The sequence below is a fragment of the Colletes latitarsis genome, chromosome 10 (assembly GCF_051014445.1).
Source record: "Colletes latitarsis isolate SP2378_abdomen chromosome 10, iyColLati1, whole genome shotgun sequence".
Taxonomy (NCBI): Eukaryota; Metazoa; Arthropoda; class Insecta; order Hymenoptera; family Colletidae; genus Colletes; species Colletes latitarsis.
The window spans coordinates 21,055,524-21,073,395 of NC_135143.1; the positions used below are offsets into that span (position 1 = coordinate 21,055,524).

Below are 17,872 nucleotides of genomic sequence, written 5' to 3' on the forward strand. Positions count from 1 at the left end.
TAAGCAGTATAAGTGTTCCGTCGAATAAAATTATATTGCAAGAAAGTTGTGATCGAAGTTTCGTGGTATAAGTCCGCAGGAACTTTTAATCCGTTGCCTAATATTATCGGTAATAACTATGACCGTTGAGAGGCCCTCCCGTCTGCAACGATCCACGTTAATTTCCTAAAGAGTATGTTTATATACAATTATATTCCGTACGTTGTTGATACAAAAATTGTATAAATTTTTATTCTCCATTTTATAAATAAGTATGTTAATTTTCTCGATATTATTTCTTGGCCCGCGAAGGCCAAAATTGTTACTATCCAGCCCTTCTTGGAAAGAGTTCCACGACCCCAGCTGTCGTAGACGTCCAAACGAGAAAACGACACGGCGGCGGTCGTTTCGATCTCTTTCCTGTTCTTCCCGCTCGTTTCTCGCGAGCTGTCCAAAATACCAGAAGGTTGGCCGCGTCATTTTTTGGCTAAAGACGCGGGGCCACCGTTTAGAGCCCGACGAACGGCATCGATTCGATTCGGTTCGACGGCTAATAATCCATTCGACGCTGTACACTCACGCACACGCATGCACGTACGCAATATTAATAATTATATCAATACACTCGTACATTGGCTACGCGGATTGCCGCGTGTAAGCCTGCAACATCCAAACTGCCGACATCCAACATATTCGCAAAAGAACGTAAGACAGAATCAACTTGAACGCCTGGTGAACCCAATATAATCTGCAAAGTAAACAAATTTACAGAATTAATCACGATCAGATCCGTTCGAGAGAAACAACATTAACCCTTTGCACTTAGCTGGGAACACAATATAAATTTGGTTCAAATTTTATTCACGGTAAAGTAAATTCAATTAAGGGAGTATTTCAGTCTAGAACCTTCGAAAAGTCAATTTTTATTTTTATTTCATTTTCTGAAAGTATATGACTCGGGAAATATTTCTGCCAACGGATATTATTGTATTCGAAAAATTGCCTGATATTACAATAGCAGGTAGTATACTTTAAATTCGTTTTTCTCGAAACCACATTTTTCCAGACGGCTGCCATGATATCTCAAGTTCTAGTTGACCGATTGCAGGTATCTTCAGCATATATGACTCTATCGTTCGTAATAAAATTTTTTTAAATACAATGGTTTTAACTATTTTTTTAGTACGCTAAAGTTGAAAAAGAAAATACAAAAACACGATAATGAAGGTTCGTTTGTCGATTTCTGATAAGAAGAACAAGTATCGTTGACAATTTGAAATATATTTTCACGACAAAAATAGAGTATATTCCTTAAATGTAAATCAAAACTATGTCACAAATTCAGATACAATAATGTTTTATGGTTCTTTAAAAAAAACTCCCAAATGGCACCTAAAAAATTGACCTCTAGACTAGAATATCCCCTCAAGTATACGAATAAAATTATCATTACAAGCATTTAAACATTTTTGTCGAGAAAATAATTCTTGGAGTGCAAAGGGTTAATTTAAGTATTACCTGAGCCATTTAATGCGAGCCTTCTCGAGAGTTTCAATCGGGTCTTTTATCAGGTACATCCGAATCCCTTGTATGTAAAACCGGAAGTAATTGTCCCAGTCGACTCGCGTGATGTCGCAGGCGAAGTTCTCGCGATCCTCGGGGCTCATCTTGATGAGCACCGATCTGAAATTGTCGTTGATGAAGTCCCACTGCCTCATGGTGAAGTAATTTAGCACGTCCATAAATTTGTGTATCTTTTTGTAGATTTTCATCATCCTTCAATGAAAGAAACATGCTTTGTTAACAACGAGGAGACGAAAGTACGATGGTCGGAAATCTCGAAAACGTGGCAACTATTCAATAAATGGAAGTTGTTTCGAGATGTTTTTATAGAATTAATATCTTCTCTCTAAGCGTTCTTAAAATATAAATTTTATTAAATTGCATAGCTTCTCGATATCGTCCAAAGTGTCAAAGTATCTTTATATGTTTCTTCATTGCATTTATGAGAATTGAAGTTTTTGATTAATTTATTTCAATTCATATCGACTGTCTTTGAAGACCATTTGTCGTTTCTATTTTTCTGTTCACGAAGATGTTAGGAATATTATTATAAGCTTCTCGATATCATCCTATACAGGGTGTTCGGCCACCCCTGGGAAAAATTTTAATAGAAGATTCTAGAGGCCAAAATAAAACGAAAATCAAGTGTATCAATTTGTTGATGGAGGCTTCGTTAAAAAGTTATTAACAATTAAATTCGAAAATTTAAAATCATTTTGGAAAAATTATTTTCGGTTGCGGGGGTCAATTACAATCATTTTTGGTCATTAGACATACCCTCGAAATCCTATCCACTTTCGAGAAAAAAATTCGAGAAGGTCTAAAATTTTTCGACAAAATTAGAAAATTTCAAACCGTTTTGAAAAAATTATTTTTAGTTGCAGGGGTCAATTGTAAGCATTTTTGGTCAACAGACATACCCCCGAAATCCTACTCAGTTTCGAGAAAAAAATTCCTTACCGAAAATATAATTTCTGGCCAGAAATGTCTGCCCGAATTTTCATGCGAATCTTTAAAACGACATAACTTCTGAACGGATTGGACGATTTTAATGTTTAAAAAAGCAAACTATGCGTAATTTGGTGGAGAATATGTACAAATCGCAAAAATATTCGAAAAGTTGGTGCTTGACCCCGCAAAATGAGAAAAACCCCATAAAAATGGTCCAATTTTCAAACAGCCATAACTCCTACAATTGTGAATATATTTCAATGAAACTTTTTTCTGAAGTAGAGCTCATGGGTACCTACAAAAAAGTATTAGACAACTTTTCTGTAGAGCGTCAAACAAAATTACTAAAAATGAAAAAGGAATTTTTAAGAAAAATCGACAAGGGGGAGTAGGTAGCTGCCTAAATTTTTCGGCGAAAAAAAAAATTTCAAATCTTTCTAAAAAAATTATTTCTAGGTTGTGGGGTCAAATACAAGCATTTTTGGTCAACAGACATACCCTCGAAATCCTACGCACTTTCGAGAAAAAAATTCAGTACGGGCGGAACTTTAAACGTTAATAACTTTTTAACGAAGCCTCCATCAACAAATTAGTATTCTTTATTTTCGTCTTATTTTGACCTCTAGAATCTCCCATTAAAATTTTTCCCAGGGGTAGCCGAACACCCTGTATATCAAAGACTGAATCTTCGTATATTTCTTCATTGCATTTATGGAAATTGTAGTTTCCGCTATTATAAAGAATTATAAATACTGTGATACCATAATGAGCACACTCAGACAGCATATTAATATATCAAAAACTAGGAAATTAATATAAAATATACGATCCTTATAACCGGGAAACTACTTATGATTCCAATAATATTAACCACGTCTTCAGGATCGCCGACTCACTTTGTGGACAGATTACCTGGGTTCCTTGCCTACACAAACCGTGATGGTGTCGATGATGAGGGCCGGCATCAAGTGCAATATATAGACGTACAACAAGTGAATCAGTTTGTGTTTGTTGTTGCGGAAGCTGTAATACCATATCGCCTTTCCGGTCGGGTACTCGAGCCCGTATTTCTCGGACTTGGTTTTCAGATCATCGTACGTGATGGAATTGTCTTTGCAGACGAAATTGTACACCGGCACGTCGTTGGTTTTCTCTCCGGACGCGATCGAGCATCTGCAAGCGAACGACGATGGCTCAGTACGAGCGACGAGGGCGTAGGATTACGCGCGCAGAAAGAAAAAGAGTGTCGGAATAGAAACTAATGCGCGAACGAATCGTAAAATAGTCGAACGACTCGTCTTCGTGTTTTACCTTCGACGGTTTGCTACGTCCCAAGCACAGGCTATCAGAGCGTTTACCGTTAAATCTCCGGGCACAACGTTGGCCTCTATCGAACCGTCGCAGTGGATCGATCGAAGGATCCCGGTACCTGCGCCAGCCGCAACGCCTGTCGGTCCGTATAGATTATCGATCCATCCACGGAGTGGTTCCTGATACGTCGATATCACTGGAAATATTTAAAACGAATTTCTAATCAGGATTTACAATCAGTTTATCTTTTATTCGTCGCTCGAAATTATTGTCAACCCTTAGCGCGAGGTACTTTGACGCTAGTAAAATTCATTTTCTTCGGAAGAATTCTGTGGAACATATAGAATACTGTATTTTGGGATATAAAAATACCCCATGGTATTGGTTAAGGGTTAACAACGCTTATTTTTCAATAAAGGATTTTAAACAATCGCAAATGTGCCTTTAGGGAAAGTGAAAAATATTGTCCGTCTTGTTGCGAAATTAATTTCAATAAAAAACATATATACATTGTTTAACATGGTTATATACGTGTTTTGATAAAATAAAAATAATACTCGATGATTTAGGTCGTCACGATTAACGTTAATATAAATGGTAATTCAGCGATAAGTTATTATTCTCTTTAAAAAGAATTTCGAGGATATTTATTAATGAGCATGCATGACGGTATATGTTTCGTCCTAGATTGCTAGTAGGCTGACCCAGCGGCTCACTGACATTGTCGAAATTTAATGAACTCGTGGGAACAGGTTTTAGACGAATTAGAGATCTTATCCATAGGCCTGAAAAAATTAAATTCGAATATTTGGGGCATGGAATTTAAACTATGTCACTGAATTACCATTTACATTGATAGTAATGAGACGAATTACGTTGTTGTAAGAGCAAGTTGAAAAGTACGTATACATTTTATTCGATTCTATATCAACCACGTAATTTGATTTAAAATGGTGGCTTCCAAATCATAGTGGCGCCTTAAAATACAAGCACAAGTTGGAATTTTATTTCTGGTAGGAACAGTGTAATTTATGTTCTGGATTTTGAGTCGCGTGGTCGAAACGTCGAATAGAATGCGTAGCCAAATAAATTTTCCTTCGACTTGTTTTTATAGCTAACGTTGACTTATAAAGAGGAAAAAAATTGCCACTTATATAAATTAATATCTTCCGGATCGCAATGTCTTTGGAATACTAACCAATCGAGGGACGAAATATGCCCACGGGCATGTTACCCGCATATTTCTTCACGCTACTTTCGGCCACTGCTTTTGTGAAAGTGTACGTATTCGGCCATATACCCAGTAATCTGCAAAAATAAAAATACTTCGTCGAGTACTCGTAAAACAAATCTGTTCTTTTTTTACAAGCATTAAAATTAAATGAATTCCTTTTCTTCTCTTCCATTTTTTAACTCTTCCATTTTCGTACGTCGCATTTTAAATTGTAAGGTCCGAATTCACAAAGTAGACTGAATTAAACTTTCGTTGCATATTTCTGTTATTCAAAACATGCATTTATTTAAAGCTTCGAAATATTCTATGGAAATGTGATTTAAATATTTTTACTTGGTTCTAAGAACCGCGTGGTTCGCTGACCCCTGTTCTCAAAAGATCCAACGAAACCCGATCTCTCCAAAACCGGAAACGTGTCGACCATTCTCCAAAATTAGAGTCACGTAAACATGCTATCTTACGAATTACGAATTATTATAAAAGAGATTCTGAAATGCAGCAGTATTTAACAACAAATTAAAATTGAACATTTTTTTAAATCTAACTCTAACCACGAAGTATGAATTCATTTTAATAGTATATTGCTAACAACTATTTTAACGGTTAAAATTTGAGGGCACGAGTCCCTCTTTCTCGTAAATTATTATTTTACTGTAAAATTTGCTAGAAATAAGTATATACCTTGATATTTTTGTATAAAGATTAGAAAAACTGCATCGAACGGTGCAATAAAAATTATGAAGTTCCATTTAAAAAACAGATGCAGTTTTTAGACGCACTAAAATTAAGAAAATTACATTCAGTTTGTTTCCATCCATTCACTACAATATTCCAGAGTTAAAAGAGCAACAATCTCTGAATAATAAATCATTCGATATACAGGGTGAGGCAGTAACTATTAGCACCTCAGATATCTTGGAAACTATAGGTTTCACAGAAATGTTTGCTAAAGTAAATTGCACAGTACGAAGGGCGCTATTGGGTGGCGATAATAGTATTTTTGCAGGTGGAGGTACTTCGGACATTTGAAGGTCACATCCATTTTTTTAAATGGATCGGTATGTTTTTGCTTCCGTATCACGATAGAGGATCTTAAAACGAGTTCAACGACCTATTACACAAGGTCATTGAAGGTCATAGAAAGTAGAGAAAGGCGATAATACTTACGGTTTTGGTAGTAAATGAAACATGTTTATAGTAGGTGTTCGAAATGATGACCATCACTGTCAATGCACCGTTGGATTCTTTTTACGATTGATTGACTTGCAAGTCTTACAGCGTCAGAACTTATTGATGCACAGGCTGCAATAATTCGCTGTTGCATATCGTGAGATGTAGTTGGTACTTCTTTGTACACTTTCTCTTTCAGTGTTCCCCACAGAAAGAAATCTAAAGGTGTTATGTCTGGTGAACGAACTGGCCACGATATTGGACCGCCGCGTCCAATCCAACGATTTCGAAATTTTTCATCGAGTTCCCTTCGCGCAATCGATGAATAATGTGCTGGGCATCCACCATGTTGATACCACATGGTTTGTCGTGTAAATAAAGGTAACTCTTCTAGCAAAAGACCCAATGTATCCTTAATAAAATTAGCATAGACGTTGTCATTCAAATTTCCATTGATAAAATAAGGTCCAATAATTTTATCACCTATGATACCGCACCATACATTCACAGACCATTGTTTTTGATGTTCAACCTGTCGCAGCCAATGTGGATTTTCCGCTGCCCATAAATGCATGTTATGCAAATTAACATTCCCGTGATTTTTGAATGTTGTAAAAAAAAGCTCATTGTTCTGAATCTGACGTATAGCCCATCGACAAAACTCAACGCGATTCATGAAGTCGTTCCCATGCTTGGTGAAGACTAACGTGATACGGATGAAATTTGTGACGGTGCAAAATGCGAAGTACGCTCCTCCTACTAATGCCAGATTCACGTTCAATTTGTCGCGAACTAATATGAGAATTTCTAGACACACTAGCGAGCACACCGATTTCCATTTCTTCGTTAATTACTCGTTTCTGGCGTTAACTTTTACGAACACTTAAACTACCGGTTTGCCTAAGTTTATCATACACATTTTTAAATGTTTGACGCGAAGGCTGAGACCGATGTGGATATCGTTCAGCATACAAGTTTTTCGCCCTTACAGAATTTTGTTGGCATTCGCCATAAATAAGAAGCATATCAACCTGCTCTTCAAACGGATACATCGTGCCGGATTGACCGATTTATAGATACTAATCTTATGATGTTTATCTTACTCTGCAAACTATTAAAGTGTCCTTCAAGCAGTGTTTATTCTCAGTGAAGTAAACGGTAAGCATTACGCATTCCTCCACTGTTGACAATACGTATGTTTCATTTACTACCAAAACCGTAAGTATTATCGCCTTTCTCTACTTTCTATGACCTTCAATGACCTTGTGTAATAGGTCGTTGAACTCGTTTTAAGATCCTCTATCATGATACGGAAGCAAAAACATACCGATCCATTTAAAAAAATGGATGTGACCTTCAAATGTCCGAAGTACCTCCACCTGCAAAAAAACTATTATCGCCACCCAATAGCGTCCTTCGTACTGTGCAATTTACTTTAGCAAACATTTCTGTGAAACCTATAGTTTCCAAGATATCTGAGGTGCTAATAGTTACTGCCCCACCCTGTATACAATTGTTAAGTGCATATTTTTCCATCGTTTTAACTTCTTCAGATACGAATTGTTTAGCATATGAAGTAAACGAAGATTTTAAATAATATTGACCCGTGACATCTATCAATCTTGTCATGGTGTTGTATTATATCATCGAGACATCAATATTTATTCGCAATTATTGTGATTAATTCCGGATTATAGTACTTCAACATTGGTCGTCAAAATTTAACAACTGTAGAAGTATATAATTTCTCGTGTCATTTTAACCTCCTTAGGTAGAAATTGCTTTGCATAAAACTGAAATTCTATTTCGTATTGACCCGCAGCATCCATCGACTTCGTGACGATGCTGTAATGTTACATAATCGAACAAATTCAATTAAAAATATTTATTCAAAAGCGATTATCTCCACGGTACGATACTTAAAATAACTTAAAAGCTAAACGTACGTATCCAGAGTGTCCCAATAATTGCAATACAATTGGGAAGTGATTTTTCTTATAAAAATAAATAGAAAACGTGGAATAAATTTGTTTGCAATACCGTTCCGTTATCGAGAAAAACAACTTTTAAAATCTGTAGAAGGCACAGCACTATGATTCACTAGACTGCCTATGTTTTTTAATTCTCAGAAAAGTACGGAATGTATTTAATATGCAAAAACATAAGAAATACTTAAAGTAAGATACGAATTATTTAGGGGTTGAGACAACTCTTTACAAAGCTCCCATTCCATTAATTCTATTAATAAAAATATGAATTTGCACAAAGATCCGCAGCCTAGCGATCACTGTAAGTGGATCTTACAAAACTTAACTCTCAAACAAAGTACTAAACTTCTGATGCGATTTCTGTACTCTGATAAACAATTAAAAAAGTTGTTAATGCTCTTTGCTTTCGTTGCTTACCGCGGAGTAATGTCGTCCAACAATTTCTCGTCTAAGCACTCCATCAGAGTCATCAATTTGTCTCCGTCCATCGGTGGTTCGTACACCCTCTCCTCGATCCTGGTCAGCGGACAATTCGCGTATGCCGTCGACACGTGTACGAACGCCTGAAAACACCACACAGCATTCGTTACGCAGTTCCCTCACGAATCTCCTTTCTGTGTTTGGTTTTACTTGCCTTCAAACGTGACATGTCTTTGCACAGACTCAGCGCGGCCTTAGAACTCCTCACGTTGATGGGCAACGCGACTGACATCTTCTCGTCGAACCTGACGGTCGCAGCGGCGTGGAAGACGATCGAGACTTCCCTAATTAATATAGCTCTGTCGCTAGGAGAGATTCCCAACTCCGGGAGGTAGCAGTCCCCAGAAATCGCAACGATTTGATGCCTGAACTTCGGATGCTTCTCTTTCAATCGACCGAAAACCTTAAAGGATAATAGAAATCGAATTAGATCGGGTTATTTATTCATAGAACGTACGAACGAAGAGTTTTTCTATAAGTTTCAAAGAAGTTGAAAGGGTTTTATAACGAGGGATAGAACTTTCGATCGACATGGCTGCCATATTTGTTGTTTGCTCGTTCGAGTGATGTTTTGACGTTGCAGCAATTATAAATGTTTAAGTTAAATGCAGAATGTGATAATGAGTTTTTTAACGAGAACCTAGAAAAACAAAGACTGAACAAATGTTTTCTATGAGTTTGAAAGGGTTTAATTACTCCTTTGTTCGAGTGATGTTTCGATGTCGCAGGAATTATAAAAGTTATAATTACGTAAATACAGAATGTAATTATGTTTTTATTTCTTTCTTTAACGAAAACCTATAAAAAGAATCGACGAAGTGTATTGTACTGTGTTAAAATTCATGAGAAATACTATTCGTTGTATTAGGTGCAACGAAGTTTCGCCAACAAGCAGTAAATACGTATATAATTATAACAATCTTAAATAACAGAGTTTCTTATTTGGGGTTGTAAAGCAAATCGTGCTGGCGCGGTTACTCTGGAGGGCAGTATGGCGCTGCCACGAAACCTGTCGTAATACAGGTTTGATAGACGACGGGTTTGCATTTGCCTGTTCGTTTCAGAGACCAGTTGGAAAGATTTTCTCTACGACCTCAGCTTCGAAATAGCGGTGCTAGAATGTAGCAGAATACAAGACAAGAAAGTCTACAACTTTCGAAAAGGAGCGTTTAACGTAACAGTCCGCGGATGTGGGGCTCTCCAGAATACCATCTTGCAATCCAACAGACGACAGAAACTGTGTCAACGTCACGTGTGAACAAATATTATTTAAAAACCAATCCTACTATTATTAACACTAGAACTAGAATTTTTAATGACTCAATCGAGTAGATTTTGTACAATTTTTATTAGAAATTACGAATGGGTCATTTTGGCTGCTTTGCTAGTTCTAGCGATAATTCTTAACGATCGAGTGAGTGCGACTTTGTATGTATCTGCGTTCGTTAAGCGTATTTACATCAACTATATGCAACCAAAATCAAAGACGACATTAACAGACACAGGATAAGACTAGTTTTAATTTTAAAGTGTCTGTCGCTATTATCGAGAAACCTGTTATTGATTCGAAAATCTTTAGCGTGAAAACTGACATTTTGCAACAGATGCGAATTTTACTTGCGCCGGTGGTGGGTACTAATTTAATGTGGCTCGACTCTCCCTTAGATCAAGCGAAAGGTCCGCCGTAGGAAAAGTGGCGAACACGGAGTCTAGATCGAGAGAAAGTCGTAAGTTTAGTTACGGCCTCGGAAGAAGTGGGAACCATAACTAGCAATGGGATTTGAAGTATATACTTTGAATCGATTCGAACTCATATACAAGGTGTTCGGCCACCCCTGGGAAAGATTTTAATGGGAGATTCTAGAGGCCAAAATAAGACAAAAATCAAAAATACCAATTTATTGATTGACGCTTCGTTAAAAAGTTATTAATGTTCTCCCTCAGCATGAAAAACTCTACTTACTGACGTATCGACAGCCTTACAGTTTTGTGAGTGAGAACCATTAGAACTGACCTGCCTCAACCTATCGCGTGCACACAGCTATTCGCAGATCGCCGTTCTACAGGCGGAACTTTAAACGTTAATAACTTTTTAACGAAGCCTGAATCAACAAATTGCTATTCTTGATTTTCGACTTATTTTGGCCTCTAGAATCTCTCATTGAAATTTTTCCCCGAGGTGGCTGTAAAATCTGTACATGTAGCAAAAAAATTCGAATACGATTCGAAGCTCAGAGCTCTTGAAAGTCTTGAGTATTTTGTATCTTAAAGATTTTGGTAGATTTGAATGATTTCCAATAACTGTCAAGACTCAGAAGCTTCAAACCGTTTCAAAACCGATGATCCATAACGAAAGATCGAACAGAATCAGTTTGTAAGAGCGATAATTACCGGGTCGTCGAACAGTTCCTCGATGCGTTGATGGACGTCCTTGCCCTTTTTCGAGCGTACCAATAAATAGATGAACGCGATACCAGGACACTCGCGGAGGAGTTTCTCGACGAGCAGCTTGCCCATGAATCCCGTGCCGCCGGTCACGAAGATGCTCTCGCCGTTGTAGAATTTTTGAATAGGTGTCAGGTTGGACACCTCGACGGTCGAGTCGCAATTATTGTTCCTGGGTGAGCATTCCGTCGAGTTCTCGTTTAGATTGCATCCGTTCTCAGGCACGGCCACGTCCTGGCCACACTGCTCCAACAAAACTTCCACCATCGCGTTTGATGTCCTCCGCGCGTCGTTTTGGAGACTACCGAAACAACTGAACGAATCAAATAAATCAGTAACAATCACCGCACGGTCCATGGCAAAAAAACGAAATAGGTGAAAGTAATATTCTTCCACTACAACGTTTAGTCTCTCGTTTTTCTAAACGCTTAATTACTCCCTTGTTGCGATTTGTGTTTGTTAAATATTCACCAGAAATCGCTACTACTAAGATACACGTTCGTTGCGCATTGCTCTACAGAGTTATTCGGAAAAATTATGGTTTTAAAGATTAAAGATTTGCGAAAGCTCCAGAAATTCTGATTTGGATATTTTAAATTGGAAAATGCACGTTTTTGGACGACCAAATGCGATAGACGAATGTGTAATACTTGAAACGTTCGTGGCGTTTTTGGGCGTTAAATATTAATATTGAACTTTGTAAATATTAATTTTGAAGGTAATAGAACGCCTTGTTCCTTATAAAATATGCGTTACAAGCGAGCGTATTGCGAAAAATGATCGTTTTCGAAAGTGGGTCTCGTGCCATAAAAGTTTAGGAAGCCTTGCCGAGAAATTATAGTTCGGATGAGGTATAATCGATTGCATAAAAAAGTAACGATATAAATACGATATAAATTTATTATTCCTAGCGTCGCGTCTTTAAAATGTTCATTTTACGGTAATAGATTTTACTTGTTATTATATCTAAGTATCGCGCGCGATTAACGAGTCGACGCTTAAGGTGGAAGTGTCTGGCGGCAGGATTGTTTCGTCCCAGACGCCGCTATTTTCACCTATTTCTTTCTTTTTCCCCAACACTAACAGGCCATAAAAGAAAACGAAAGTGTTCGAGAGTTAAGCCCACATGCCAATCTGAAAAGTGCTGTTCGCTCCGCTGCTCCCGCGATAGCTACTCGGAGAGAAACCGCCGTTGAGTGAAAGTTGATCGTGAACTTCGTCCGTGTGTCTCCCGTGCTCCGAATCGAAAGACCGATATGATCGATGTCGCGTGTCGACTGTACGACAAAAACTTGTTTCTCGTCTTGTTATTTTACGATAATAATTATCGCAAATACACGACGCAGATAAAGGCTAATTATCGTTACGTTACCATAATAGTCGATTCTTACGATCGTAAATCGATCGCACAATACTCGATTAATCGATTCAGTAGTCGAAAGATTATCCCGTAATTTAAAATTTTATCTTTCTATGCTCTTCGACGGTGTCTATTTAAATTATTAGCTAGATTGGATTCTGCGTTAGAAGGATTGGAAATTTGGAATTGCGGATAAAAGTCAAGGGCAATGACATCACAATATCAACACGCTGCGTAAACTATGCGGAAGAATCGCAAACGCGCGTGAAATAATAATTCCAGCGGGCCCTCGATTTTGACGTCTCGTTTTGCGTGATTGACTTAAATAAAAAATTAATTAATCGATTTGGTATCGAGAATGAGAGCTCTTTTGCAATAGTATGCGGAAGAGCCTTCGTGATGGAGGTTGCCCCCATCGCTCGTTAAATCGTAAGGTCGGTTCTCGCGTATCTGTGTGAAAGTATACACATTCTTACTTTCGATGCTGCGTCCATTAGAGAGTCTCACTCTTGATAGCAACTTCTCGAGAGCAAAACTCACCACTGGATAGCATAGTAGTTATTTCAAATGTTTCGAATCTATTGTAGAATGGCGGGAAAATCGACTTCGCTATTTTCGATATTTTCAACAATTCTGACGAGCTATACGAATTGATATAACTAACGTTTGCATGGTTATTTGATGACAAAAGTATGGAGGGTTAACGTACGAATATTTATTAAATGTTGTGTTTAAATGTTTGCATCGAAAATGAGAACTACGGTTTGTCCCAGCTTTTAGAATCACCCTGTATACTCGAAATTGCATCTAATCCTTATTAATATTATAAGAACATATAAAAACAAAGATCGCAAGAAACGGAGTCAAGGGACAAGTTATTTGATCAATTAAATATACAAATATGTTATTGGTTTGGGAAATATCTAATTCCACCTTATTAATATTTAAAAGCGTGTAAAAAAATTGGAAAAAATTCGTAGAGTGTAATTTATTTAATCGATTAGTAATATCATATCATATGCTCGGGAAGAATCTTATTAATATCCCTTGTTATTAATACGTAAGAGCAGCTTAACAAAAAATCTTAAAGACACGTGTAGAGTAATTTGTGTTGTCTACATGTCGCCAACACTTTTTTTACTTGCTCTTAGATATTAATAAGGATGGATTAAATATATGTTAGGGGTATAAAGTGTAATTATGTGTCAAAGAGTAACGAGTCCGTATTAAATACTAATTTTGATTATAAAATATGAGAGCCATCTTTAACCCTTGTCTGAAATATTGTTTTCTATTATTTTGTCTACGAAATAAGGATCTATCGCTTTCACAAATTTTATTCTCACGTTTCAGAGTTATTTCGAAGCGAATGAAATTAAGTAATTTACACCTAGTATCAAGATTTAGACATGGGATCTCGCGTGATGCCACACGTAGTTAACACATTTTACGACTGCTCGAATAAACATAACTACGAAATATATTTTCAAACGATAAATTTTAAGAAGCACATGACGTATTTACGTACTTTTTGCTCTTATTTTGCATTTATACAATATGGCACGTACGAAAGGAAATTTTTAGTATCGAAAAATATGGAGAACTTAAATATTAGTATTAATTTATTAATTAATTAGTATTAATGTATTAATAGATGGAAGCTTAATAGTTGTGAAAATATATTTTTCTTTTAGAATTTTAAATCTGCTGCTTGTTTCAAACGTTGGAATTTCTTCCTTTAAAGGGAGCACTTCGGAAAAAATTTTCAAACTACTGTTTCGATAAGTTTGAAATCGTTTAAAAATATTTCTTAACATAATTTGGTATACGAGTATCACTTCAAAACGTAAATTTATCGATGGTGTTAACACATTTGCTGCCCACACAATTTTTCGAGGTTATTACGTTTTGCAAGCTCGTGTTTCCTCTGTCTTCGAGTAAACGTACGTACGTAATGTTATATACATATATAAAATTATAGTTTTCATTCGCTAAAAACGTTTAAAATATGTACTAAACGTATATACGTATATTTACAGGGTTTATCACTTAACTTTATCGCCTAAAATATTTCAATTGTTTCGGATAAACTCAAAAAATGGAACGATGTCGAGGACGACATAATTTAATTTGATGGGTTTTTCGTGGGTGGACATATAAAGGACATATGAAAACCAGATTTGTTTTTTTTTTTAAATTGAATGACCTATTTTAAATACTTATAAATAATAGCTACTTTAAAGGCTCAATGACCTGTTGCTTACACTCCTTCGAGGTCACGAATGGTGGTATAAATTATATTTTCTGCCTAATTTTCAATGCTACTGCGAACTTATGTTCCGAGAATCGTACAGAAAAATTTCTTTATACGACTTTTCTATTCTCGTTGCTAAAAAATATTATTTGTTTTAAATAATCTTTAAAACGGTGGACGAAGTGGGCAGTGAACGTGTTAACAAGGATAACCTTGGTGCAAACTCGAACACATCGAAACATTTTATTTAGTTTTTGGAAAATTTGAGAATACATTCCTAAAATTTTATTTTGAAATTTAAAAAATGAAGGAATTTGCTCGAACGCATTAATTTCTATTTTGATAAAAAGTCACGATCGCACGATAGGGTCACGATCAAAGATTAATATATCGTACATTTCTTCTTTGGAATGCTGCACATAGCTTTAATTAAATTTAATATTTGTTAAGAGATAATTGATGATTGTGACTTGGAAATTAAAAATAAAAAATAAAAAAAAAATTTTGGTTTTTGGTTCCAGGTCTTGCTCGATATAAAAAATTAATTAATCGAATGACAACTAACATGGAATCTCTTAAATCAAAGTTAAAACTATTATACATACACAGAAGTTTACGATGAATATGAACGTCAAGACCAGGATCAGTGATCCAAATCAAACTTATATAAAATTGGGGAGTTAGGAATAAAATGAAATCAAACTCTTGGTGACTTCTTGCTTCTCAGAAATTCAATAAAAACTATATAATAATAATAAGTGGTAAATAAATAAAATGAAAGGACATCGAGTGAGTAATACAAGAGATATCTTATAAGCCAATAAAATATAATTTAAATTTTTTGCTCCTATATGAATAACTACAAATTGTCAATGGACGAGGACAGGGATACGTGTAATTAAACATTCCAATCAAAAGTGATGACTATTATTGGGAACAATGTTTGATGTATGTAAATCAGTGTCTATTTACTTGTTTGCTATGATTTTATCATCAGTTTTAATTAGAACGTTTAATTACAAACATTTGCAATTACCCACACTATGCCACGAATCCATTGTACCTATATAATAATTTTTTATTAGGATGTAAGATAAAAAAATTTTCCTTGTCAGATATACTCTTTCTCTTGCTTAAATCAGTTGGTCCATTTTCAAAATAATTACTTTGTATTTGTAATTCTTATTTTTCCGTCTTCAACTCAGATATCCGTATGACGTCATTTAAATTTACGTACTGAGGAAAGCCAGAACCAAAGGTCGAAACGTCTATTTTCCAAGTCGCAAACATCTAACAATGCATAACATACAATGATGAATTATTCTTTCGACACATTATTGTTCTTATAGAAGTTAATATATTGCATCCGAAGAAAATCATAATATGGTCGAAGAATATTAAAAGCTTGCTTGCCAAATTTATATTTTATCGACTTAAAATAAAAACGTCTATTTTCCAAGTCGCAAACATCTAACGATGAATTATTGTATCGACACATTATTGTTCTTATAGAAGTTACTGTATTGCATCTGGAGAAAATCAAAATATGGTCGAAGAATGTTAAAAGCCAGCTTGCCAAATTTATGTTTTATCGATTCGAAATATTGGCGAGCGTCTAGTTTCGCGTTCGATTTGAAAATATAATTACCGCGAGGAAAGATAAATATTGCAAAGATGACCTTACTATTCGATTCGGGCACCTTGGCTGTTTCTCTTCGCAAAACACTCAAACTTTGCACCGCAAAGATTGCGACAACTTCGCGACCCCAGCACCGACTAGCGCGGTTCGTTTGATCTCCCCGAAGACTTCCGAAGGCGCTTCTATCTCAACCACCATAGTTCGATTCGTTCGTTTCCGTCGATCGTCGTGTCGATTCGTTCGACGCGCGGGGCATTTTTGGAAATCGAGATGGAACGCGAACGAAACTGAGTCACGGGTATCGAAAGTTGAACGCGAGTCGTATTTGGGAACGAAATAACGGTCACGGGATGCTGCGCGAGCACGCTTGGCGCGTCACGGTGCCCCGTGTTAAATATTCCGTTCGATTCGAGGAAATTCCGTGAGAGAAGCGTTCGAACGTACGTCGTGGGGCCCGTGACAGTTGTGAATCTACGAGACACGGTCGTTCGACAATTCTCGAGCAGAAGAAACGAGCGCCCAATCGATACGAATCGCGACCCGCAAACTCGCGTTGAATGTCTAACGAAGAAAGTCGAGCCGAGTATAGAAAGCTCGAGAGCGCGTCGAATCAAAATACGTATTACGCGTTCGTTTAATACATCGTAGCGCGTTCCACTCCTGTGTAGAATTTAGATTAGAGTTGTATGAAACTATTATTTTAATTAATCGTTCGCGACGTGCGTCGTACGATCGCGCGGAACGACCGACCGTCGCGTCGTAAATTGAAACGAAACCGTGTTGTTTCGTTGTTTGACATTACTTTCTTTTCGTTCGAGCATCTCGATTCAAACCTGTTTGCATTCGTTCGGCCCAAAATTCACAGCGATCCACGGGAACTGTCGCCGTGAAATTTTTAGAGACAGAAACACTATAAACAACGTAGAACTTGTGGAGTTTCGCGCGTCGCGCACAATCCGGATCCGGTGGTACCGGATATATCGACAGCGAAAGGGTTACAATTTCACTGACCTTTATCCGGCGTTCCGTGAGACTAGTTTCCCGCGCGACGTTTAAGAGAAACACGGGCAATCGTCGTTCAACGAACCAACTGTACAACTAACGAATGAAACCGACTGTTAAACGCACCAACAAACGGAAGAACGAACGCTAGGTACCTTGGTAACTTTCTCTTCGCGCGAATCTACCGATCCTCCGCTTATGCCACCTCGAGTCTTTTGCAAGCGATACACCACAGAATTGTCACTCGTCCCGTCGCTGGTCTCGCTTTTCCTTTCTCCTCCTTCTACTCTCCTTATTGCCTTGCCCCTTCTCTTTACCCTTTGACTCTCCTTCTCCTTCCTTGACACGGCTTCGAATCACGCTCGACCCCCCAGTTCAACCACCTCCCTGCCTCGAATTTATTTCGCCTCTCGTTTCTTCTACCCGCTTTCTTCTTTTTGTCCTATCGCGGGAGCTTCTGCACGTTTAATCGTATTTTCGTTCCCTTCGAATCTCC

At 37.1% G+C, this 17,872-nt stretch overlaps 1 protein-coding gene across 3 annotated transcripts; it reads right to left on the reverse strand.

The window, feature by feature from the left end:
• Nucleotides 1–15: 15 nt before the first annotated feature.
• Nucleotides 16–17,695, reverse strand: LOC143347071 (fatty acyl-CoA reductase wat-like). 3 transcript variants are annotated; one of them, XM_076775935.1, is made up of 9 exons: nucleotides 17,532–17,695; nucleotides 11,068–11,434; nucleotides 8,831–9,079; nucleotides 8,614–8,759; nucleotides 5,003–5,112; nucleotides 3,805–4,000; nucleotides 3,406–3,666; nucleotides 1,498–1,755; nucleotides 16–727 (listed from the first exon to the last, which is right to left on the reverse strand). In XM_076775935.1, exons 2-9 carry the CDS (start codon nucleotides 11,386–11,388, stop codon nucleotides 616–618), a joined length of 1,653 nt encoding a protein of 550 aa, XP_076632050.1. In that variant the 5' UTR covers nucleotides 11,389–11,434; nucleotides 17,532–17,695; the 3' UTR covers nucleotides 16–615. The 3 variants fall into 3 exon arrangements, with proteins under 3 accessions (XP_076632050.1, XP_076632052.1, XP_076632051.1); XM_076775937.1 differs by lacking the exon at nucleotides 17,532–17,695 and adding an exon at nucleotides 17,386–17,515; XM_076775936.1 differs by lacking the exon at nucleotides 17,532–17,695 and adding an exon at nucleotides 16,420–16,557.
• Nucleotides 17,696–17,872: the final 177 nt, after the last annotated feature.